General features: G+C 40.2%; 2 protein-coding genes across 5 annotated transcripts; one reads left to right on the forward strand and one right to left on the reverse strand.

Moving 5' to 3' along the window:
• Positions 1–354: 354 nt before the first annotated feature.
• Positions 355–15,716, forward strand: Oatp58Dc (Organic anion transporting polypeptide 58Dc). 2 transcript variants are annotated; one of them, XM_033485091.2, is made up of 9 exons: positions 355–743; positions 806–1,084; positions 3,377–3,995; positions 5,178–5,287; positions 10,118–10,557; positions 11,371–12,046; positions 13,254–13,644; positions 14,478–14,579; positions 14,851–15,716. In XM_033485091.2, exons 3-9 carry the CDS (start codon positions 3,665–3,667, stop codon positions 14,970–14,972), a joined length of 2,172 nt encoding a protein of 723 aa, XP_033340982.1. In that variant the 5' UTR covers positions 355–743; positions 806–1,084; positions 3,377–3,664; the 3' UTR covers positions 14,973–15,716. The 2 variants fall into 2 exon arrangements, with proteins under 2 accessions (XP_033340982.1, XP_033340983.1); XM_033485092.2 differs by lacking the exons at positions 355–743; positions 806–1,084 and adding an exon at positions 1,456–1,475.
• A 325-nt stretch (positions 15,717–16,041) lies between these two features.
• On the reverse strand, positions 16,042–25,318 carry LOC117228973 (solute carrier organic anion transporter family member 74D). Of its 3 annotated transcripts, none has more exons than XM_076525827.1 (10): positions 25,180–25,318; positions 23,697–23,957; positions 21,832–22,044; positions 21,255–21,513; positions 20,839–20,980; positions 20,416–20,704; positions 19,646–19,838; positions 19,003–19,243; positions 18,437–18,863; positions 16,042–17,534 (listed from the first exon to the last, which is right to left on the reverse strand). In XM_076525827.1, exons 2-10 carry the CDS (start codon positions 23,953–23,955, stop codon positions 16,627–16,629), a joined length of 2,931 nt encoding a protein of 976 aa, XP_076381942.1. In that variant the 5' UTR covers positions 23,956–23,957; positions 25,180–25,318; the 3' UTR covers positions 16,042–16,626. The 3 variants fall into 3 exon arrangements, with proteins under 3 accessions (XP_076381942.1, XP_076381940.1, XP_076381941.1); XM_076525825.1 differs by having other exon boundaries at positions 20,416–20,707; XM_076525826.1 differs by lacking the exon at positions 25,180–25,318 and adding an exon at positions 25,034–25,159 and having other exon boundaries at positions 20,416–20,707.
• Positions 25,319–25,507: the final 189 nt, after the last annotated feature.

The following is a 25,507-nucleotide window of genomic DNA, read 5'->3' on the forward strand; positions in this document are numbered from 1 at the left end:
GTCTTTTTAACGCGCCATGGATGCGGTCCCCTCGTCTCTCCGCCCGCGCCAGGCATCTCCGAACAGAAGAAAAATCACGCGACCGTCCGAAAGCACCGATTTTCATTCCACTTTGATTACTCGGCCGGTGCGGCGGTCATTAATCGACGCGATGAAATTGCATTTCGAGGACGCGGACGAGGATCGCCGATGCCAAGGAACGGAATTGTAAATCGAGCGCTCCGATGCTGGAAATTTAATACACTTCATTCATTTACAATCGGCCGGAGTATTTACATGCTCGGCCGGATGAAGTTCGTAATCAGCCGACGCGTCTGCCTGATAGCGAGCACCGTGTTCTCAGCGTTCGAAGAACTACGGCCGATAGATAGATCGCTCGTAGCGCACGAAAAGCCATTCGGAAGTCGAGGCTAAAACAGATTCTCGGCCGATCGTCCGCCGTATTCGTGTACGTTCTTTTTCTTTTTTTTTCAGTCCGCGCCTAATCGGTGGCCAGCTCCAATCAGGCAGCATTTGATCGATAAGCGCGTATTATCGAGCACAGATCTGAGCGTGGACGGCGCTGGACGAGGATAAACGGAGCCGATCGTCGCTCGAGAAATAGAGTTGGAGTGACGGAGACCGTTCGAGCGACGAACACTGCGAAGACGAGGATCGCCGCGAAGATAGAGAGTAGGAGGGGAACAAGGCATTGAGCGATCGCAAGAGAGGCAGAAAATGTGCCAGCTTGATAACAGCAACAGGTACCGTAGATGCATTACAGTTCTCCGCGTCGCGATCCTCAGCCGTCCGATCGATTCTTCAGGGTCGATAGTGGGGATTCGATCGGGTCAGGAGGATTCGAACACGGTTTCGTCTCTGTCGCTTGTCGGCGGTGACACCAGTTCGGCAAGGATACCGTACGTTTTCGGACACGAAGTGTGCGTTCACCGCGAGACCGTGCTTCATCGCGAGAGATCACTTCCGATCGGCCACCGATCGGATCCAGCTCCACCAGGATCCAGGAGTCGCTCGGCGGTCATCCTCCCCCGTTGCTGGCTTGGTGGCCGCCTGCTGCTGCACCACGGTGTCTCCTCTCACGCGGGTACGTGCAATCATTCTTTTTTTCTCTGCTTTTTCTGCCGGCACGTTCCCTTTCATTTGCGAATATTCGAAACTCTCCACGATCGCTTCGACGGGCGCAGACGGGCTTTCTTCGGCACCACATGGTCGGGCTACAGGGTGTTACATTCGAGTGTTATTTCGAAGTTGTTTGACAGGGAAATGAACTTTCGTGGAAGTGCTGTGGTGCAGATTCGCGGAACGGTTTCGTTAAATCCGCGGTTCTTAGGAAGAACACCGCGTGTCACATGTTCTCACTTCACCGAGATATTGTCGCTTAAAGTTACGATTATTAAATGCTTCGTGTTAGCAGTGTTTCAAATCGGATGGTTTTCGTGAGCCCATCGAATTTGTTTTCGTGCGCTTCCTTTCCGGTACATACGTAAATCTTACATGCTATGGTTCAATTGGTGCATAAATTTTAATTTTTTTTGGAATTGTCAGCTGCGGCGTTTTTCCTTGCAGCCACAGAAATGACACTTTGTGTTCTTATGTTGGTGGCATCGTATAGTAGTAGAATTCGACGTTGTGCTGTGTAGGGCGATTTTGGGAACCGAAATAAATTGCTCCTGTTTTTTTTTTTTTAAGTAAACATAGAAATAAATGATAGAGGAAAAATCGTATGGCAGTTGCTGCTATAGAGGCATATCATCGCAGACACCTTAATCGAACACAGCTGCAAGAAACATTTTTTTCATAAATTAGAGAAAAGTTTGTAAGCATCCGGTTCATTCTGTAAACCGAACAGTAAAGTCGCAAAACCAGTGGACCAATGTGAAGAAGTGAATGTGAACGTCGAACCTATTAGCATCCATAACATTGAATCCCAATGCATATGCACAAATAACGTGCATATTTTAGAAAATGTTTAAAGTGAAACGTTTGAACACGTATTGTAATAAAATACGTTTCGATCGCAAAGTATTGACATTTCGATGACTTTGGGTTAGTACTTTCGCTTTGTTTAACAAAAAAATTCGACTGCATTAAAGAATAAAGTGCAATCGCACCTGACGGGTGCATCGGTGTGTCCACATAAAAAATAAGGTCTTAGGAAGTTATATGAATTTTTCCTCTATCATTTTTTTGCCTATTTTTACTTAAAAGAGAGCAGTAACCTAACAAACCGGCATAGTAAATCAGTCAGTTGAAAAAAATATAATGAAAAATATAAACATAGATCGATTTTTCATGTTTTGAAAAATCACTTCGACAGAAGTGCACAAGAAAGTGTCAGGGTTCCATTGTTTTTATTACTATTAGCGTATTTAATTTTTAGGTTTTTTTAATATCCTGTGCAATAGTTAGCTTCTTCATCGTTAATGTACCCAATCAATATTTTTTGAAAATGGTGTCAACTATACAGGATAAACTGGAACTAGCTGGTACAGCGAAGTCGGCAATGAATTCCATAGATGTCATTGCGTGTGATGTCACGTGATACACAAAATTGTCAAACTACTCGAGGAAACCGGAAGTGTTGCACAGCCGAGACATTAACCCTATGATCTTTTTTTCTTGTAGGGTTACCGAAGGTTATAGTTTCAATTATAATAAATAATCAAAAGACTATAAACGTGTATTTTATTTTTAAACGGGTCGATTAATTTTTGTGATTGTTAACATCATCTGTTATCACACATTTCTCTATATACTGAGATAAAATCAGAATCGATTCTGAACACTAGGATGATAAGGAATGACAACGTTTATTGTTGTCCTCTACATCCACAAAAATCATTTAAACCAAACAACTTCCATACGTACACTTTCCCGATAGCTTCGATCTTTTCTGAGATATTTTCTGTAGGATAATATAATCGGTTATTGCGACCAATTGCTGTGCTTCCGGTTGATTTTCGGGCATAATTAACTTTATATTCATCGAACAAGGCGTATTCAATTGTTTGTATTAAAATATAAACGAAATAAAAGAATACAAAAATTTCAATAACTCTTAATCGACGGATAACCCGAAAACGAACGAAAGGCACAGCAATTGGTCACCCAGCAGTAACCAGCTCCGCTACCTCATTTGATCGAATTTACGAATCTTGAGACAATTTGGCATCGTAAAGTTAGGCGCGCGATTTCCCGCGATTCGTCTGTCTGCGCCGCTTATCAGACTTCAGTTCGATAAAACCGTCGAGCGTGACGTGCGATGCAAAATGTGTCTACGTTTAGCGAGTGATCGTGCTAGGATCAGGGATCGCTGTAGAAAAGATCTCTGGGCACGAGCAAGATTCTGCTAAAAGAGACTCGTTCGGATTCGCAGGTAGAAAGGCTGTGTTCGAGCGCCGTGATCGAGGGCTCCGATCGCGAAGGATCGGATCGTGGGGGAGGAATCCGCTCTGACCCGTCGCCGAAACATGGAGAACACGTGACCGTGGACCGGAAGTCGCGACAGCGGGACCAGGAGCGGCGAGGAAGGTGGTTCGACGGGAAAAAGCGATGCCAAGGGCCGCGGGAACGGCGGAGGTACATCAAAAACTTGCGAGCACCGATTGAGGTCAGACGGGTCTCCCGAGGTTTTGTTGAGCGATCACCGCCGTCCTAGAGGACCATGAAGAACAACAGCAGCAACCACGAGAAGAACGGGCCGGAGAGCCTGAAGCTGCTGAGGGTGCCGAGCACGCCGCCGACCACGCCGACAACGCCCACCACTCCCAGCTCGAGGGGCCTCGAGGACGTGTTCAAGGATCTGCCCCTTACCGACGACACCTCCTGCGGATTCTGGTTCATACGCGGGCCCATATTGCAGAGATTCGCCAACAAAAAGGCCTACGTGTTTCTGTACGGCGTGCTTGGCTGCATTTTCTCGGCCAGTTACGCGTATTTCAACGGCACCATCACCACCATCGAGAAAAGGTTCAAGATACCTTCGAAGACCACAGGTGAGAGGACACTGGACTCGGCGTATCTTGAACTTCGTTGTTGTAACAAGTTCAATTGGATAAAACAAATTAGAATAACTTAGCTGACTTTGAAGCAACTACTTAAAACATAAGCATCAACAACGAACTATAAATATTGCATAATACGATCTGTAACGATATTTCTGTCGATGATGAGAAGAGACACCTTTAAATAATTTCTGTTAACGCTATTTTTACTAAAAGGATCGTAGAACGTGTTTTAATCATTTTTGATACAAATTATTTCTTATTTTATGCAATGTAGATTATACTCGACCGATACTTTGTCTTCTCTCGTTTGTCGAATTCTGTCGTAATTGATTCTTTTTCTCATTGTTTTACTTGCACATTTATATTCGAAAATATTTGATCGCTTACAGTAGGTTCTTCTGCAAATTTTATAAATTCGTTGGGATCTTTGCAATTTTTGTTGGGATGTTTTCAAATTCAGTATGATAGACAATTTATCTTTTATTTTATATTCGGTCGTGAAAGTATTGTCAGCAATGTGACCATGATTTTATCTAATTCCAATTGTAAATTTGAAAGTTTTAACCACAGTCTAGCAACGATAGGACATGCAAAAGAACTTGATTATTTTAATCTCTTTCACTGGCAAAGCAAAAATCGTTGCTCGTAAAACAACTAAACTGTTATTTTTAGCTAACAGTGGAAGTAATTATAACGTAGTTGTATTGAAAACATTAACAGTGCTCGTAACTATATTAACAACAATGTACAGTAAATTCTCCCCAAATTTCCTTCATCTTGTAAACGAAAATGGACAATTTTGGAAGAGGAGATGCGATTATTCGAGGCTCGCGACTCATTTTTATAACCGTCGATTGTCAACAATTATAAAAACGAAGTGCAACGCTCGAATAATCGTATCTCTTCTTCCCAAATTATCCATTTCTTATTCCAAGCTGAAGGAAAATTAGGAAGAATTTGCTGCATCGATTGACAAATATCAAAGTTATTCGAGTTCTATAATCGTTATTCAAAAAAATGCTTCGCCATCAGTATAATAACGCTGTCTACATGATGTCAGAAGGGTGTGAAACGAACTACTGAAATAAACAGTTCTGGCGAATCCATGGGATTGTTCAGGGAGCATGCACAGTTTCACAAGCTTCTGTATTCGTTTCGATTTCTGTTCAGGTCTGATCACAGTGGGCAATGACATCTCGCAAATGTTCGTGTCGGTGGTCCTGTCCTATTACGCAGGAAGAGGTCACAGGCCTCGATGGATCGCGTTCGGCATTTACACCGTGAGTATCCTAATTCCCACTGTTTTGGACCCGAAGCCGTTCGCGCGTGGCTTTTGCAGAGAAAAGCGTCAGCTGTCGGTACGCGCCACGAAGAATGGGTCAGGAGACGTCACGGAGTGGTACCTCTCCGTAAAAGATTGGTCACAATTCATAACTTTCGTACGATTTTTATGAAAATCGTTGACTTTTAATTGTTGACGAATTTCATCGTGTTATCAAACATGCAAAATTCAAAGTGGAAAATCAGGAGCTACTGACATAAGGAATTTATAACTTATTCTTTGGTAATATCTACAATTCTCCGATATTTGGCTATAATTATATAATTCCAATTATAATAATATAAATGGGATATCAAATTTAATATGATGATCTTAATTTCAACATCTTTAACATTGTTCACGGAGAGCGTCGATCGGCATTGCTTGACACTTCTAACTTGAATACCTTAAAATTTTGGAAATGGTTTTTTGACGACTGCCGCAACTTTTTCTACACCGTTATATTATAATACGACAACGATTTCGAACAAATTTAGGAGCGAAGCACAAAGCAATTAAAAAATATTTTGCGTCGCTTATGCGCACAATTCGTCTAACACGTATTTTAATGGTGAAATATCCTATAAATGATATCTATAAGGATGAACTTGGCACACGAAATCTGTTACGATCTTTAAGGTTTCACGAAGCACGAGAATTCGTCGAATTTGACGGCCTACGTCACAATAATCATGCACGACACTTGAAAATTTCGAACAGTATTCGATGCCTCGAAATGTATACAAAATATGTGCTGCAGTTGCCTTTTATTGCTACATATAATAATCTACATAATTTGTATTAGTGCACTTTATTCACCTCGAAGTACTCATTAACGTTTATTCGAAACAATTTTTTTGTCGGATTAGCGCAAATGCCTCAAAAATCGGTGCTACCGTTATGATGAACACCGTGTCTATACAATTTTCTGGGAAAACCAGTGAACGGAATTACTTCGCACATAAATCGTAAGAAGGATCGTTGAATAAATCGTTAAATAAATAAATCACCGTTGTTTCTACGAAATGAAGTAGTCAGTTTCAGTGCTCCGTGAACCTAATGCTAAAACCGTAGCAATCTAAACTCGGTTGATTGTGCGCGTCACGCTCCGATGCTCATCTTCGTTAGTATTTACCGGGCTGGACTTAATACAATTGAAATTTGAGAGTGCCAATACGCGCAACTAGAAAGAGAAGAACGGCTGTTCTTCGCCATCTAAGCGCGAATCCGAACGGTTTGCTCGGCCGTGTCCGAACGCTTCCGACGTCTGGGTCAAAAAGACCCGGCTCCTTCTTGTGGATATTATTCCGACAGCCGGTGGTTAATTAAATTAGGAAGCATTGAAATCGTAGCTCCTACGCTCATTCACGCCTCTTACCATCGTACTCTCGCCACCGTGTGTTTAGCCTAAGCGCTTCATTCATTGAACAGTGAAAAGACGCTGCCGGTGCGCGTGGAACAATTCGCGTCACGTATTTTCAGTAATTACAGTCGATAAACAATCTGCCCGGAGATCTGCACGTGCGCAGCCTCGCTCGAGTTGCTCAAGTTTTTCTCTGGCTCCGTTGTTCACCGTTCACCGAAGTTATTTTCGAATCAGCATCGAAAGCCCGTGGATTAATTACCGTTTTAAACACTATAACTACCGACCCCTAAACGCGACTAATGCACATTGTTTTTAATGGCAACGACATGATTGGATTCACTCAAACTTCGTACGATTTCGATTACAATACGCGATCGAATGAAGATGTTTATGTTAAAGGAAAAGAAACATTAGAAACCAGCCATTTTGACCGGTTTGATATCCTTTTTTTTATTAGAATCGTCGTTTCTGCAGCAACAGATATTACTATTATTTGACAGGTAGTAATCGTTAGACTGCAGATTATTATACGATTATGATAGATATGGATGTGCCAAAAATATAGTAATCGAAAAGGAGAGGAAGTAAGAAATTTTATTGTATACTTTGCGTCTTGTTAATGTTAATAGAAAAAGAAATCAATCTCTGCGCGATACCCGCTTCATGCAATTTAATTCAGGTAGTTTTAATTTTGCATAAAGCTCCGCGGTCCGGTTATCGTTCTAGAAAAATGAAATGTCGAGTTCTGATTGTTGGAAAATTGACAAAGTTAATATCGGTTCGCTCTGGATTTGTCGCTTGAAACGTAGAGATTATTATAAATACCTTAACTCGTCGAAGGTAAATATAAATGCCCCAAGTCATTGTTTGCCAGAGCGAGTTTTATTGTACATACAGTAGCCGTAATTAAACCTGGTCTAAATCTCAGCTGTCAGGTATTCCGGTGATTAAAGTTTCACGAGACGAATTAAATGGAAAGGCAAAATTATGCCCCCTATAAGAAGAGGAGCAAAGTGGAACGAAATAAAACACTGGCGCGGATATGAACGTAATTGATCAACGAATAGAAACAAATATTTGAAGCAATAGTTAACACGTTCCGTGCCGAGCTTTTTTTACTCGAATCTTCGCACTTTGATATTTTACTAAAACTTGATGTATTACGTGCAATTATTAATTCTCGTACACATAACAACGTAACAAAAACTTATCAACGCCCATTCTTGCGGTGGAAATTGATTCTTCGGTTCTAAATTTCTTGTAAACAATTTGTTCAGTTCACTAAGTAAACATGCAAGCGTGTACCATCGATGGTACACGTGGCACGGAACGTGTTAAGAGGAAAAAAGGATGAGCGCATTAATTAACAATATGTATAAGTTAGATCATCGTTGGCATATTATAGTTAAACTTGTAAATTTGCTACCTGAAGTGGCGACCAAAAAGCTACATTTTGCATTCGTTTTGTTATATAAAAATTCTATTTAGTGTATATATATATATATATATATATATATATATATATATATATATATATATATATTATATAATATCGGAATAATTAAATTATTGAGATCAACGTTAGAACTGAACTTTGATTGCTTTATATTTTAATGGTAGTATGTACACTACCTTTGAACTATTTTTAGTATTATTTCGTAAAAATAATTTTTACAATTATTGTCTGATTATTATTTTCAGAATTATCGTATGAAAATATTTCTAGAATTATTATACGAAAACATTCTTAGAATTATCGTCCTTAGAACACAATTCTTCGAATAATTTATAATTTATACTTATATTCGGCGAGCCGAGAATTCGATGAAAACTAATCAATTGCAAACAGCTGATTTCGGTAACATTATTAACTAGACATTCCTCGATTTAATTACCCGAGATTTATCGCACGTGAGAGACAGTTGGATGCTCAGTGAATTATTGTCACAGAAATCGTGTAGATAACAGATGCAGTAAATACGTGTTGCAGACAATCGTCTCTTAACAATCTCGAACGTAGGAATCTGAGAAAAAAAAGAACAGACGGCATTTTCCAAGATCCCATTCGGCGACAGCAATGTAAATATCAGAAAATAAATATCAAGGAATGTATGTACCTTTATTATCGTCGCTGTTGATTGTAGGTTCCCGGACTAATGTATACCTACGGGCTACAACATTCTTTTTTTATACGAAACATATACCGATACAATATTTACGTCAAATCAGTTAGCAAGCCGTAATTGACGTAGAGAGTTGATATTTTAAAACTGCTTCACAAGATACCGATTAATCGATAACGTATTGAACTGAACAAGTCCCTTCGTTTCAAATGCGTTAAACAATCTTGCATTCTCGATTTTGTACACGTAATATTTACACTCGTGACAAAATTTATGCAATGCTTATTTCAATTTAGCTTCATTCGATGAAGCAATCGAGCAATATCAATTTTCTATGAAAATGTTTCTAGAGAGGAGACCAATATCAAATAGTCGAACATTCTTTAAACGATACAGTCCGTTCTTTAAAATTAATTAACCTATTGCGAAACTCGATTATTTTGAACATTTGATTCTAAATTAACTATTCTACATTGCATTGAAAATGATGCCAATCATTATATGATATTAATTATTATGCGTACGTAAATCGTCAGTCGTGATCATATCATTTATTTTAATTTCAAACCCCCAATAATCGCAAGGGGTTCAACAAATAGCCCGTATTATACTTCATTCGCTTTCATTCTTTGATTTTGATAACAGAAGGATTAGTTTCGATTTAGAAAAACTGAATAATATTATATAATATTATAGTGCAAAGGGTTAAACCATGATAGTTTTTAAAGATCTCCATGTTAACAGATCAATGTGTAAAAAATTTGAGAATGCTTCTTATCACTTAAAAGTACACATTTCGAAAATGCCCATCGAGAATCCTCGCATAATGGTGAAACTATTAAGTTCCATTTGAATTAAGCCTTTCCCATTATTATCAGTGCAAATGCACTTTGAAAACAGCACGTTTACAACAATCAATTTTCTTCGATATCGAAGAAAAACTCTGTCGTACAGATCGTTTTATTAATCGTGACCAACCTAAACAATCTCCGTTGAAGCTAGTCCCACCCCTTCGCGTGTTTTACTCGCAAAGAAGCAATTTACAAAGTTCATTATCCACGGATCCGTCTTGTTAACTTTTTTTCCATTGCGTCGATAGGATATCAAGGGACCGATTAATTTGAGGACAGTCGAGGCTCGATAATCGATTATCCGACCCGCGGATCGATCAGCCTGATCCACTTAGGCATAATCGGTCGTTAAAGCCCGTAATCTCGCGAGTCCAGATGCTGGCCAGCAAATCCCGCGATTATCGATCGATCGATTGGTAAATAAAAGCTTCGTTTGTTTTACGGCGAAGGTTGTCCTCTTTTGCTGTCTGACGATGCTGCCGCATTTCTTGTACGGGCCCGGCGAGGACGCTCTTTTGCTCACCAAAGAGTACGGGGCGAAGCCGCACACCACGAACACGAGTCATGTACCTGACAAACACCGGAAGTTCCTATGTCTCGAGAAGGATAGCAGGGAGAACGAGTGCGAGGACGAGGAAGGGAACTTCGCGCCCCAAGCGCTGTTGTTCATAGCGCAGCTGGTGTCCGGGGTCGGGGGCTCGCTTTATTACACTCTGGGAGTGTCTTACATGGACGACAACATCAAGAAATCGAAGACACCGGCTTTGATCAGCTTCTCCTATTTTCTGAGGATGCTCGGCCCGGCGATCGGCTACGGCATCGCCTCGTTCGCCCTCAAGTTTTACATCAGCCCGACCTTGACGCCCACCATTACCACGCAGGATCCAAGGTATCAGACATCTTTATCGCTTTAGGCTGCGGATCTTCGTGCAAGATGCGAGAGAAACATTTTCTCTCGCCAATTGAAAGGCACAGAGCGATGTGAAAACGTACTTCTGCTTTTAATCTTCAACCGATGACCGTTTGTTTAATATCGCTGGTGGTGACGTCAATTGATTTTCACATCAACAGTCGCACCATCAGCGATACGGAGTTAATTTGACATGAAGTCATCGTTCATTGATACGGGGTCTATCATTGAACTGTTAATCTTTATGCAAAATAAAAACGTTCTGTACTCGTTCCAAGAGACAAGAGTCAAGTAGAAGTCGGTCTCTTCTTTCAATAATTTAATTAAGGTGAAACTAATATGTGGACACGCGTAAGATCGCTGGACTGTGGATCTTAATAAGGAAATACAAATACAAGTGGAAATTCATGTGGAAATAGAAAATTTTCAAGGCGATTGCAAGAAACAGAAATGAAAGAGAAATAAAAGATTTCTTACAGTAATTTTGATAAGTTGAAAATAGCGTAACAATATTATTAAACTAATCTTATATTTTCACAATTTTACATCTCGACTACTCATGCTCGCCATGAATGCATAAAACCCCAGTCTAGTCGTCACTTTGCGTAGTCTTTAGCGAAGGCTTCACTCGATAGTCATGGTTTAATTAAAAGTTATATACATTCGGATTCGTTGCTCTTAGCAAAATCTACTCGAAAATGATAGCTTCGTTGTTTCGAACTACCCCGTAGAAATTTCTTCTCCGCGGTCTCCTTGCGAACTAATCACAGGAATCTGTTTAAACGAGAACAGGTGGCTGGGCGCTTGGTGGCTCGGCTGGATCATTCTGGCAATCCTGCTCTTCATCTTCGCGAGCGTGCTCGCCTTGTTCCCGAAGACTTTGCCTAGAGCAGCAGCCCGCAAAGCTTTAGCTTCCGAGCGGAACAAGTCCGCGACCAACATGGAGGCGGACCAAGAACCGGAATTGCCCGCCTCCCTCTCCGACATGATCCGGACGTTCAAACGTCTCCTAACGAACACGACCCTGATGTGCAACAACTTGGCGACCGTGTTCTACTTCATGGGGTACATGCCCTACTGGATCTTCATGCCCAAGTACATCGAGACCCAGTACAAACAGTCTGCCTCCGTTTCATCGTTGATCACCGGAACGGTCGGCCTGGTCTTCAGCGCCTTTGGCATCCTCCTCTCCGGCCTGGTCATCTCCAAGTACAAGCCGAAGGCCAGATATTTAGCCGCGTGGAACGTGATGGTGGGAGCTATATCGGTTATGGGGATGATCTCGTACGCTTTCCTCGGATGCTCCGCCAACGACAATCAAATCGCTGTGCAACCGGACGGCGCGCTCAAGACTTTGCTACCCTGCAACGAACAATGCCACTGCGACTACGTTACTTATAATCCAGTCTGCTCGGAGGATGGCCAGACCTTCATCTCTGCTTGCCACGCCGGCTGTCGAAACTTGAAGGTTCGATATCGTGAACTTCTTTAGTTTGTATTCGAGAAACGTCTGACACAGTAATGTCTCCCTCACTGACGCTCAGATTGTCCACTAAAATGGATAATTCGGGCAGAGGAGATACGATTATTCGAGCCTTGAGGTTTATTTTTACAGTTATAGATTGTCCACAATTATAAAAACGAGTCGCAAGGCTCGAACAATCGTATCTCCTCTTCCCAAATTATCCATTTTAGTGGACAATCTGAGCGTCAGTAAGGGAGACATTACTGTAATATAGTAAATTCTCTCTAATTGACGCTCAGATTGTAAAAATGCAAAATGGACGCAAAAATGGACAATTCGGGAAGAGGAGATACGATTGTTCGAGCCTTGCGGCTCGTTTTTATAGTTACCGATTGTCGTCAACTATAAAAATCGTGTTTTCTCTTTCCAAATTGTCCATTTTTCTGCACAATCTGAGCGTCAATTAGGGTGTCCAATGACTCCTGCCAGATTCGCGATGAAAATTTCATACGTAATCGACTAAATTTAAATGTTCCTCGTTCTTTCTGAATCGAAACAGATCCTTCTGTTATCAAAATCTTGGACTAGAACTAAACGAAGATGTACAAAAAAGATACAAAAATTAGCTCGTTCTATTAGGCAAATTATCAACGCTGGGTTTATGGACTGGATCAGCACAATTTATCAGCAATAAAAACGTTGTTTTACGTTGCTTCAGAAAAATACCGAACAGATATTTAATCAGATTTTTAGCGATTTTTACTATAATGTATAACAAAAGTAACGAAGCAATTAAAGTTATACTGCATATTCTTGTATAATAAATATTCTACGTGCAGTTAACATTCTTAGCGTTAGAATACTTTGTATCGTGTCGACGAAAATATTGATTTTATTTTCATTTTAATTTTGTATCTTTTTTATTTATCTTAATGCAATGTAACGCACCATAAATGTAACTTTATAATTGTTGTAAATTAGAAAATTTGCAACCTGTCAAAGCGATGCGTTTCCTAAACGAGAGAAGAGAAACGCTAATCAACGTAGCTGTGGTAGAAATCATTAACTCACGAAGCCGATACATTTTAAATGCGTTGCCAAAGTATAAGGGTTCCCTGTAGACGACGTGACAGCTTACAGGGAACTCGAGCAATTAGTGTAACAGGTACGATCAAACTTTAACGAGTCGCGTCAATTTGTGCACTTGCAGGTGCAGGGCAACGGCCAGAAGATGTACACGGACTGCAGTTGCATCAAGCCGAAGTTCCCGCATTCATTGGCGCATTTATACGAAAACGACACGTTCGTGTACACAACCGATATTCCGTTTGAGACCGGCACGCCCGACGCACCACCGCCGCCGAGTTTAGGCACCGCGGTTCCGGGCGCCTGTCCCGTGGATTGTATGCACAAGTTTTACGTATTTCTCGCTGTGGTCTGCCTCCTCAAGTTCAGCGGCGCCACTGGAAGAGCCTCGAACTTTTTGGTGTCCGTCAGATGCGTCCACGAGAAGGACAAGACGGTGGCCATGGGCTTCGGATTGACTATTATGAGCTTGTTCGCGTTCATACCTTCTCCCATACTGTTTGGATTCATTCTGGGTAAGCAGATTTTTTCTTGAAACTCGCGCGGAGTTCTGCGTTTAATTGTGTTTGAAAAAAGATAGTACTGTGCAGTTTCGAAAAAAAAATGTGATTAAAATAGTTCGGATATTAAACATGTTCGCGATTGGGTGAAACGTTCTTTGAAGAGAAAGTTGGAGCGTTTATTGTGTAGCGTTCTCTATTTATAGAATATTATTTTTTATACAAGCTGGTATGTACAAGGAATACTATAGTGATTGGCTATGGTGATAGCATTTCAGTTATTATATCATGTCAATAACTTACAATATATTTGGAATGCATGAATTCTTTAATAATGTACCGTCGTGATTGTGCTCTTAATTTTGTCGATTTTGTGTTGTTTCACAAAGTAGTTTACATTCGAATGAAGATATTAATATCGAATTTAAGTAGTTGATTGCACAAAGAGAGATCAAATACAAAGCTTCTAACGCGAAAGCTACGTGATACAATTTTTTGGTTTAAGCCAATGATCGACTCAATTTGGTCATAAATGTACATGTCTAATAGTCTAATAACTAGGTAATAATAATGTAGTCCAATGATAACAGCTGTTGAGTTATGATTTTTCTTGATCGTTTTTTTTTTGCTAACGATTCTCTTTTTTTTGCTAAATTCTCCCCAATTTTCCTTCAGTTTGTAAACAAAAATGGACAATTTGGGAAGAGGGGATACGATTATTCGAGTCTCGCGGCTCATTTTTATAGTTTGCAGATTGTTCGAAGGAAAATTACGGAGAATTTACTGTAATTCAGCTTTTTCGTGTTTCGAACGATTCCTCAAGAAACAATAAAACAATTTTCTTGCAGATAAAACCTGCCTGGTTTGGGGAAAGACGTGTTCAGGCACAGGAAATTGTTGGCTCTACAACGGCGAGACCCTGAGATATCTATTGAACTTTACAGCAGCCAGTAAGTTAGCAGTCTGAATTGTCTCTTTTCTCTTTTTTTTCATGTCCGTAGAAACAGCCTGTACTTTTACATAACATCATCGATCATAAATATTCATATCTTATCTATTCAAAACAGAACAAACTCTCTCGCGCTCCTCGCGAAGCTTTTCGAATCGGGCGATCGCGAAACTTTGAGCCACGCTAAAAGCGATCCCCAAGAGCGCTATTCGTTCGAAATGTCGTCGCAGTCTTTTTCACGGAGGTTCGTTAACTCGCGATTATTTCCGCAGGCTTCGTAACGGTGGGCACGCTTTTCGACGTGGGCGTCTGGTATTTCGTGAAAGACGTGAAGATCTTCGACGAGGAGATCGAGCTGAAAGACATAGCCGAGGAACCCGGGGAGACGCTTTGAAGGGGAGCCGTTAAACGATCCAGTCAGATCGCTTCGTTTCCGTGATGGTGGCGTAAAGGCTCGAACAGCGAAATCGTTGGTGAATAGAAAAAAAGGATGAAGAGAGAAAGAGAGCGCGCGCACGAAAGAATTAAAAAGAGAGAGGAAGAGAGAGAGAGAGAGAGAGAGAGAAATTGCGACGAGAACAGTGATGAAAGAGAGAAAGAGAGAGGAAGAGAGCCGACGAATAAAGACTTTACAAGTACCTTAAGCATTTTCCTAGATATTTAAAAACTCGTAGTACCTCGGATAGAACTTGTCGTTGGTCGAGTTCGTCCACGAGACACAGCATTCGAGACGAAACAAGAACGAGGGGTTACGGACTCCTATGGTCCCCGTGTTCTTGTCATTGCCAATGATAATCCTTGTCGCTCGCGGAGGCCCGGAAACCGTTTATACAAACTGTACGGAAAATATTCGTGTATCGGAAGAGGATTCGCAGTGATTCGGGCATTTTCGAATGTTTCGTTCGCGATTGTACATAGAGGAACCGTGACGCGGGGAAGAGAATTTCGATGGATGTCCCGGCGAAGGGATTCGTTCTCATTTGATGTTGGTACACGTGGCGTTTCGCGGGTCGCACTCGTAATTAGCGTAAGGAAACTGGATAACAATTGTGATCAGCGTTATGACACACATTGTGTACCGAAGATACAAACCTGCCAAAGGATTTTGGAAATAAAACTGTAGTGACTGTAGACGAGAGATTCGAGTTGTTCATTGAAGGGGAAAGAGATCGAGGGGTGCGCTGACTGTTCGACCTGAGTTGGATTTTTATGCAAAGTATAAATTAATTCTTCTATCGTTCCTCTGTAATAAAAATGTTTTTCTTCAAACGTTTATTTAGAGCTACACTTTTATATTAATTGTGTTTATATTGTATACAGACGCGTGTACTTCGTCTATAATTTTGCGTCGTATAGCAAAAATTTCTGACAATTTCTACGATAGATTTTTAATCCCTTTCGATCCCGGTCTTCGCAGTCCCGTGAAAATACGCTGCAGCAGTGGTACGAAATGTTGCTTCAAGTTCTCATTGTCAGTTTTTATTAAAATTCTTATCCTAGGAATACTTACAGTATGCATCGAACTATATGAAAAATTACAATAACACCGTGAAGAATTCTTTCATGATCACAACCGAGTCGTTCCGAAATTGTAACAAATCTCGTCTCGAGCCCGTGTCGTCATTCTTGGATCATCGTTCTCTATCTTTCGCACTCTAATCAATAAACGACAGAAAATCGCTCTTCATCGTCGCGAGAAATTTTCCGTTTAAACGACTCCCTTCAACAATCATATTCTTCGCGTTCCCTCTATCATTAAATTGCACTATTCCATAGAATTTCTATCTAATTAACTTGCGTACACGTAATCGTTCTTATGATACATTTAGCAAACGAACTGCACCTAAAATGTCATACGACACGCCGTATGCACCGACGTACAATGCTCGAAGAGCTAGAAGGGAATAGAGCCGGACGTTTCAAATAAATAAAATACTTTTATGCGTTCTCATATAAAACATGAAAAAAGTACAGGCAGTATGATAACTTGGCGCGATTGTTCGTCGTTCGGCTTCGTCTTCCCACAACCGAACCGAAGACCGGTGCCACTAAAAATCCGTGTGCAACGTTCCTTTGCTACCTTTGTCAACGGACGTCTTCGGGCTGTTGCTTTGGTCGGACTCCGGTCGTTCTTCCTGCCGGTTACCGTCGCTGAAGCTGCTGAACCCTGAAGAAGACTGGCCCCTGGAACGTCCGGTCGGCGCCATAGCTACCAGAGGAATGCTACCGACAACCATCTTGGGCCGTGCACTTTCTCCGGACACGGTCGTCTCTGCATCCGCGTCGGGCTCATCAGCTTTGTGCTCGTACTGGTTGATCAGCGACTTCACATCTTTGATGAACGAACTGTCGGGCGGTACCGAGGGATCGTCGCCGACGACGGGTATGCCGACCTCGTTGAAGTCACCCTTCTTCGACTGATCGTTCTTCGAGTACTCGAAGCTGTTGGTCTTCCGGGAGCCGTCTATGTAGCCGTTCTGGTGCGGCTGCTGCTGTCTAGCTAGTCTCGGGTCCCCGTAGTTGGCAGGATCAGGGAACTCTCGGCGCGTTGGCGATTGCAACACCGATGGAATCGGGTCGCTGTACACGCGGTCGTAGTCTTTGCTGTGGATGCGTTTGCGCGACCTTGGCGCCGTGCTGCTTAGGTCGCTCTCCACGTCAGAGTCGATGTCCAGCGGTCTGTAGGCCACCTTCGGGATAGAAGCCCTTCTGCCCTCTTCGTCGCTGCTACTCAAATCGTCCTCGGAGTCTAAGGTAGGGACGTCGGACCGCCGTGATTGCGATGCCTGGCTCAGAGAGGACTTGGAAGCTGCTCGACGATTACCTGGCCCCAGGGGACCGAACTTCAGCGGCACGGACTCCGGCGACTTCGACTCGTCTGCTCTTTGACCGCTTTGAACGTCCTCCGGCGGCTTTGGCTCTGCTTCGTTCGTCACGTCTACTTGAACCGTGTTGTCTGTAAATTTTTTTGGCTTCAATTTGGATCCTTCGTGTCTTGTTTGAAGCATTTGAGAGAGGATAACGGTCCTAAGGACCATTAGAGAGAAGATACTATTCCTAAGGTTATCAGAGAATCATAGCTGAAATGTGCATTTTACAATCGAAAAGAATCTGTGAATATTGTTATTGTTGTTTTACGTTTTGGATTACTAATTAATATAGAAATAGTTGACTCTAACGTAGAAGGATCTGTCCAATGAATGAACATTTACTGTGTTATACAGGTTGCTTCATAATTATGTTAACATCCGAAAATGGGAGTACCTGAGGTCATTTGAAGTAACTTTTTCCTTGGCGAAAATGCAGTCCGTGGCTTTGTTTACGAGTTATCAACGAAAAATATTGACCAATGAGAGGCGAGCTCGCATAGCGCTAGGCGGCTGAGCCAATCAGCGAAATTGGGTTTCGATCGCTCGTTGGCTCGGCCGCCTAGCGCTATGCGAGCTCGCCTCTCATTGGTCAATGTTTTTCGTTAATAACTCGTAAACAAAGCCGCGGATTGCATTTTCGTTAAGGAAAAAGTTACTTCAAATGACCTCAGGAATCATCCCTTCCCAGGTGTTAACATAATTATAGGACATACTGTATGAAAAAGTAATTTTTATCACATCCAGCGAATTTTCCGATTTATTAGGTCGAGTTATAAATAACTTCCGATGCAGGTAGAATCAAACAAACGAATTTTTGCTTTCACTAGATAGATAAGGGTTCAAAATAAATAAAATGAAAAAACAAAAACAAAACAAGACAAATGTCCGATAAAAGAACAGAAGTTATTTATGACTCGACCTCTAATACATTCTAAATTTTTATGATTGCACAAAATTTCGCGAGATATCTTTGATCGAGACGACTCACTGTTATCGTTTCCACTGGACGGCTGAGTTCTAGCTATTCTCGACATCAGATTTTGCATTTCAGTGCCAGTCGAGGGCCCCTTGCTTTGCTGCGTGTAAAGCTGCAAGTCCTTGCAGAAGAAGCACAGAATGAATTTGATCAGAAAACTCAAGGCTAAGATGGATCCTGTCAAATAGCATAAATAGTTTCCGAGGCTTGTACTGTGATGGAGGCGACACGGTTTTAATTGAGATTCCCGGTATCTGCATGTTAAGTCGGCTATCGCGTCGTATGCGAACTTTCCGACAACATTCACAAAAATGGTGGACCACATCATCCAGAAAGCTATGCTGAGACATTTGTCCTGCTTGTACACCGATCTTAGAACTATTAAGAAGTCTCCGGCGAACATTGACGCGATCAGGGCGTAGACCAGCAAAGTGCCAAGCTGAAAAAGATCACTCGATTGTAATATAAAAATGCTATTAGACCTTGTTAATTTGTACGTTTTTTTTTGCATTCTAGAAATTTCTTCATGACCAGAAATGCGTAAAGATTGAAATGGTAATCGCAAACGGTTTATTCACCTCAAAAAGTACCCATGCAGTTTGACAGTTGCTCGGATCGCAGGGTCCTTCGTACATTTCTGTATTCTTTAAGCAAAGGCAATCGCTGTAAATCGTGCTACCGTCCTTGATTTCCGAAGTGGTGCATCCAGCATGGCAGGGACTATAATAGGTGACCATTTTCCTGTCGTCACAAATCGGATGGAATTCGGCGTCTTTCGAGCAACCGCAATTCCTGTTGCAATATTGTAGTAACGAAATTCTGAAAATAAACATACGCTATCAACAAACGCTAACAATTTATCTACCGACAGTTTTTCTTATAGTTAATATCAACTACCGAGAATTTCATAAAATATTGTCCAAAAGCGGCGACAACGTCATCACTAATTCAACAAATTATTTGTGGATTATTATAATGTAACAACTTCTTCTAAAATTGTTATTTCAAAGAAAATTCAATATTACGATACAATAGAAATTGTAATTTAATTTTTAATGCATTCATATTGCTCTGAGAAGTTTTGTTTAGTCTACAAATTAGATTTGTATAAATAAATTTAGTTTCTATAATAAATGTAATTCTTTTTGAACAGTCGAATAAAGAACTATCCAATTCACGTTCGATTTAATTAAGAGTTTCATTAGTTACAAATCTACTTACTCTCCTTTCGCGTTGCTGCCAACGATAGGTTTCTTCTCGCAAGATGTTAGAGTAAGTACGCTAATGATCACGGTCGATAAAATCGTGACTACTATACCGTACGACAGAACACCTCTGGCGCTAGGTTTCGCTTTTGACATTATCAGGCCCGAAACCATCACGATCAGGCCAATCAGAATGGGCTTCAAAATGTCTGAAATGAAACCGAATTGATATCGCACGTTCTAAACTCCATCTTGAATGCTTTCAAGAGCATCGTTCCCATTTGCTCCTTGGAGAACGTGGAAATATATTCAAATATATCCTTTTATATTTTATTTTAGAATTCGAACTTTCAGTTAATATTTTTTGTATATAGAAAATCTGCAACTGTTTCGAGATCTGCTGCATTGGAAGTTATCTTTAAGTTACAGAAGACTAAAATACAGAAATTCGAGGGACTCAAATTCACTAATTCAAAGGATTCAGGAATTCGATGAATTCACGTTCAGAAATTCGAAGGAATTATATTTCGGAATTCAAAGGATTCAACTTCAGAAATCCAAGCGATTCGAATTCAAATCAAAGACTCGAATTTAAAATATTCGAATTCACTAATTAAAGGATTGAAATTCGGATGTTTAAAAGATTCATAGGTTCAAAGTTCAGCAATTCAAAGAATGCGACGTCAGAAATTCAAAGGATTAAAAATGTGTAAAAAGGTTGACTTCTGTAAATGATAGAATGGAATATCATTCTTAATTAATCGACATAGATGCGTTTCAACTTACTTATTGTCAGCCTGGAGACTAATGGATCATTGAAACCGAGTAACTTCCCAATCGGCTTCGACACGTGGAATCTCGATTGTATAATAAGATTCTCGTAAGCCATAAAGTTCATCATGGCCATCATGTAAAATGCACACGCAAGAACGATGAATATTAAAATTTTGTTAACGAATAATCTGCCCACAGACGAGAAGAAACCGTCGTCTTCCGATTTCTCGCTTAACAATCGACGAGGCGGTCGTCTGTTCATGGTGTTATACAACAACGAAGCTGCGGCACGTTCAACAAGCTGCTATCATTATAAACAATTGTCAATAATTTTTAATAATTATTTCTTTATATGAGAGTTTCTCGATATGTGATGCTTATATTTATCTTATATTTATATTTTTTATGTGTGAATCGATTATGTTTAGAAATTACCTCAGATGGTAGCATTCTCGGGAACCATGATAATAATAAACCAGGTACTATAAGTAACAATGTAAAAATTGGCAGTCCCAGCCACCATGCACCGATATGCTCTCTGTAGGTGTCAATTTCAGTCAGCGTTGTTGTGTCTAACCTGCAACAATAAAATTCCAGAACAGATTAGAGATAAAATTGTCTACGTAAATTGCAGCTTTAAAATAATCTGGTTCGTCCAATTTAACGAAGTCAGCATTATAATAGTTTCTAGAGTACTAATAAGGAGTAAAAGAATCTGAACGTGAAATGAAGATTTCTAAAGGATTGAACTGTTTCTTGGATTCAATATTATTTAATCAACACGAAATTATTGTCCAACGCACCGAGGCGGTAAAAGATCATAATTGTAATAGTTGATTAGGTTTGCTCACCTGAGACACACCCACGCCAGGATGAATCCTAGAAGAACACCCACGATTTTCACAGCAATGGCGACCCCGATAAAACCACCAATGTTCTTCTTCTTTGTGTTGTCATCCAGATAAGGAATGGCTAATGCGTAGTACGATACATTTGCAATGCCGTTTATAATTTGTACGGCAATCAATACAGCGAGTGTAAAGTAACAGGGCTCCTCTTCTCTCGCGACTATGTTAGTCGGAGTTTCGGAACATAATTCGTAATTATCCTCTGAAAAGTGGAAAGTACCAATAGCAGTTAAATTTAAACAAGTATTACATTATAATTAGTATATTTCGCAGTGTACTAATTGATTCTTTCTAAAGTGGTTAATCGATCAAATTTGAAATAATGAATGAAACCACATCTATTACATTATCAATCACTTTCAATGTAACGCGTCCAATTAATTTCACATTAAAACTCCTGCAAACAGATCATTTCGAAGGTCGAACAATTTTTAATTTACTGAACTTGATATTTAATTAACAGGCTAACATGATTCATAAACAGAATTTAGAACTAGTACAATTGCATTTTATTGCTTACCTGCGTAGTGATACAACGTGCGTGTCATGTTCTGAGTCTCTTGGATGATTTTAATTTGATGCGTCAAATGGGGAATGATCATTATGAAAAACGACACGCTTTGTATGAGAATTATACCGCCGACCCATGCCACTCTGTGAATCCTGTCACCCCAGTAGGCAACAATTAGACCAACAAGGAATGGTGTTAAATCTGGCACCCTCAAGATCCATTCTGCAAAATATAATTTACGATTGATAGTATTGCTGTTTACATCAACATCTTAAGTTGATCGTTCGATTAAATAAGGTATGCGTTGAAATAAGACTTGAATGTCGCACTTATTTATATATATATAATTTTGTGTGTTGGTTAATTTATTTATTAATATATATATATATATATATATATATATATATATATATATATATATATAAAAGATATATAATAAATAATAAATAAATTATATATAATAAATAAATTAACCAACACACAAAAGTCTTCTGGTTTCCAAACGTGCACACAACAATATTTTTACCAAACAATCAATATACGCATGCATACATTAGTTTAAATGCGAAATGTTGAATATTTACATTACCTCTATAATTACGCTAAATAATTTATGCAAGCTTTGTGTGAGAGGGGGATGGAGATGGAGAACGCGCGAAGGGTTACGTCAACGGAGGGTAAGAAGGTGGAAGAGGGATGGACGAAAACGATTCTGCAGGAAGACGGAGGAGAAAGAAAGGATGAAGAGAGAGGAGTCGGAGGGTGAGTTACAAGAAAGGCGGAGGAAAGCATGTGGTCAGGAGGGTGGGATCATGCAGCTAAGGTTGATGGTAAACTGAAATATGAAGATATACGCTCTCTATGCAGTAAATTCTCTCGAATTGTCCCTCACACAGCTTGCTAACAGAAGTGGACAATTTGGGAAGAGGATTGTTTGAGGCACGCGCCTCGTTTTTATAGTTGTTGGCAATCGGCGACTATAAAAAACGAGCCCAAAATGTCCATTTATGTTTACAAGCTGAGAGACAATTGAAGAGAATTTGCTGTAGCCTGTTTTTCTTATGAAAACATCTGAAATTAGTTCACAGTCATAATAACTGTCCACTTTGCTCCTTTGTTGCAAGCCTAAAGTAATAGGGGTGGGGTGGACAGCTATTATGCCTGTGAACACATTCCAGTATCGTCACTTAGAATACTCAAAATTTAGTTCATAATTTATATAATTTCTTACATAGAAGTGGTATTTCACTTGCACAAATTATTTGAAGCCACCGAAAATCATTTTTCCAAGATTTTATGAGCTGTGTTAGTTACACGATGCTGTATTATTCAAAGTTAAAGAGAAATGCATTTGTAATCGTCTTTGTTCAGTATTGTTTTGTGAAAAACAATGGCATTAGAAAAATAGTGGAAATTAGAGATTTCAATAGCTTGTGCATAATAATCAGACCTGGGCAAATTTGAAATGACGTTATTCGAATGATTATTTCGAATAACATATGATTTGTTTTCATAATTATTTCCATGCCGGTGATTTCTTTTGAAATAACGCTTGAGATAATTATTTGTGATAATTGTGAAGATCTTGGTAATTGTAAATGTAATCCATACAATAAAATCTATTTGTTGCATATTATTTCCAGAGTTACTTCTTTTGTCATATTTGAAATGAAAAGAATAACGAGGTAATCTTTATATAAAATGTTATTATTCCGAATGCATTGATATTTTTGATGCTCGGTTAACAGCATCGAAGATAATGGTTCGGAATAAATTATTTCAAACATCTATTTCTTATTTTCATTCTCCACATGAAATTTGCACAGGCCTGATAACAATGACTTCGAATAGGAGGCAAACGGGTACATATTTACCCATCAGGTATGGATCTATTTGGAATCTCCTTGCGATCGTGGGTCCAGCCACGTATAAATACGCATACGCAGCTCCCTGAATGATGCCGACCCATGCCAGCAGTCCGATGAACAATCGTCGTGTCGCGAATCTCGTTAATTTCGGACATGGCAGTTGTGCACAACCGCAGTCGATCGACTCGTCCGGTATCGGGTTGGCTGGTCCTGTCAAACCACCTTCCACTTCCGACCTCACCACCTCTTGGAGCCGTATAGTCATGCCTTCGAAACAGAGTCAACGTCTGAATATCGACTACCCTGCTATCTTTTCGTTTGTTGCTAATTCAACGGTTACTTGAGAATATATTGAATAAAATTCGCTGAATATTGCATACTTTAACGAAGCAAATATGAGTTTAATGGATCCATTATGCGATTTTTGTTCATAGAAGTACGATGGCCTTACTGATACGAACAAAGATTAGCATTTCAGTATACAAGTAATATATGAGTATTTAAGCATGATCGTACATTATTTTTAACTCACTGAAATTGTTCGAGGAAGAAAGAATTTTCTGACCACTGCTTGTTTCAGTTGTTAAAGATAATTTTTATTTCATGTAAAAATTTATTTATTTCATGTAAAAAAACAAGCAGAAGTCAGAGAAAATTCGTTCTTTCTCGAACAGTTTCAGTGAGTTAAAAATAATGAACAACCATTATATTCTAGAATATAAATTGCTTGAAAATATTCATCGAAAAGAGAAATAATATTTACGACTGGACAGCTGTTTTTGTACGTTTACGGCAAAAGTAGGACGGTGAATTATGAATATAAACATTTTACTACTTGAAAAAGATCCTCTGTCTATTCGCGATATTCAATCGATGTTCTAATTTGTGCACTGATAAGTAAGATTAACGCGTGAAGTACCGATTCCCTAAAAATATATGTCGTACGTTCGGAAGCATTAATAACTGTGTCATCGACTGAAGGGGTGAATGATGTCATAATCGTTTGCGCAATTGTTAAATATTACCGATTACGATATCGAAACCATAAACTCTTTTTTGCCCATCGTTGCGTCATGTACATATGCAACCGGCAAAATCAATTCCACCATTAAGCAAACCTTATTAATGTTAAGTTCATCAACGAACGTAACGGAGCACCGAATCGCACAGTTTCCTAGCACCCAACTTAAAAAGATAATTACTAGACATAGCAGCTCTCGGAAAACGTCCGTGAAATACGATAGTAATTCGTGATGCTGCTGTTGCGGCTGTCATAAACCTAGTAGAGACGAATATGGAGCGCGTTGCACGTGTGTGATCGTTTATGTGTCATCATGAATCACCTGATGACGTCTCCTCGGAGAGGATTCCAGGAAGCTATTAGTTCGGCGATTCGTGTACCGTTTCGAAAATTGGAGAAAATGAAAGACGGGTGTCGATCGTCGAAAGCTTCCCGACCGATCGACCTAATCGACTCGCGCTCACTTACTGTATACGGTAAATCCGAATTCGTTCGAGTATCTCTCTTCTTTTCTCTTTTTTTTTTTGTCACTCGCGGCGGCACACGGCGGAGCACGCTACTTTTTGTACAGGTGCGGCAGCGAAACTGGTCGTTCAATCACATAATGGTGCGGTACCGTCGACACGGTGACGTTTTAGAATTCCGAAACGATAGACTTCCTTTCTTTTCACGAAAACGGAGCAACGGGCACACCAACACCGCCAACGTGAGGCCAGAGGCGCGGCAGTTTTAATCGACGAACACGCGCGTTATCTTATTACAGATACGCGGCTCAGATATCTTCCGATAAAGTTCG

Source organism: Megalopta genalis, chromosome 12, assembly GCF_051020955.1.
Source record: "Megalopta genalis isolate 19385.01 chromosome 12, iyMegGena1_principal, whole genome shotgun sequence".
In the NCBI taxonomy this organism is placed as follows: domain Eukaryota; kingdom Metazoa; phylum Arthropoda; class Insecta; order Hymenoptera; family Halictidae; genus Megalopta; species Megalopta genalis.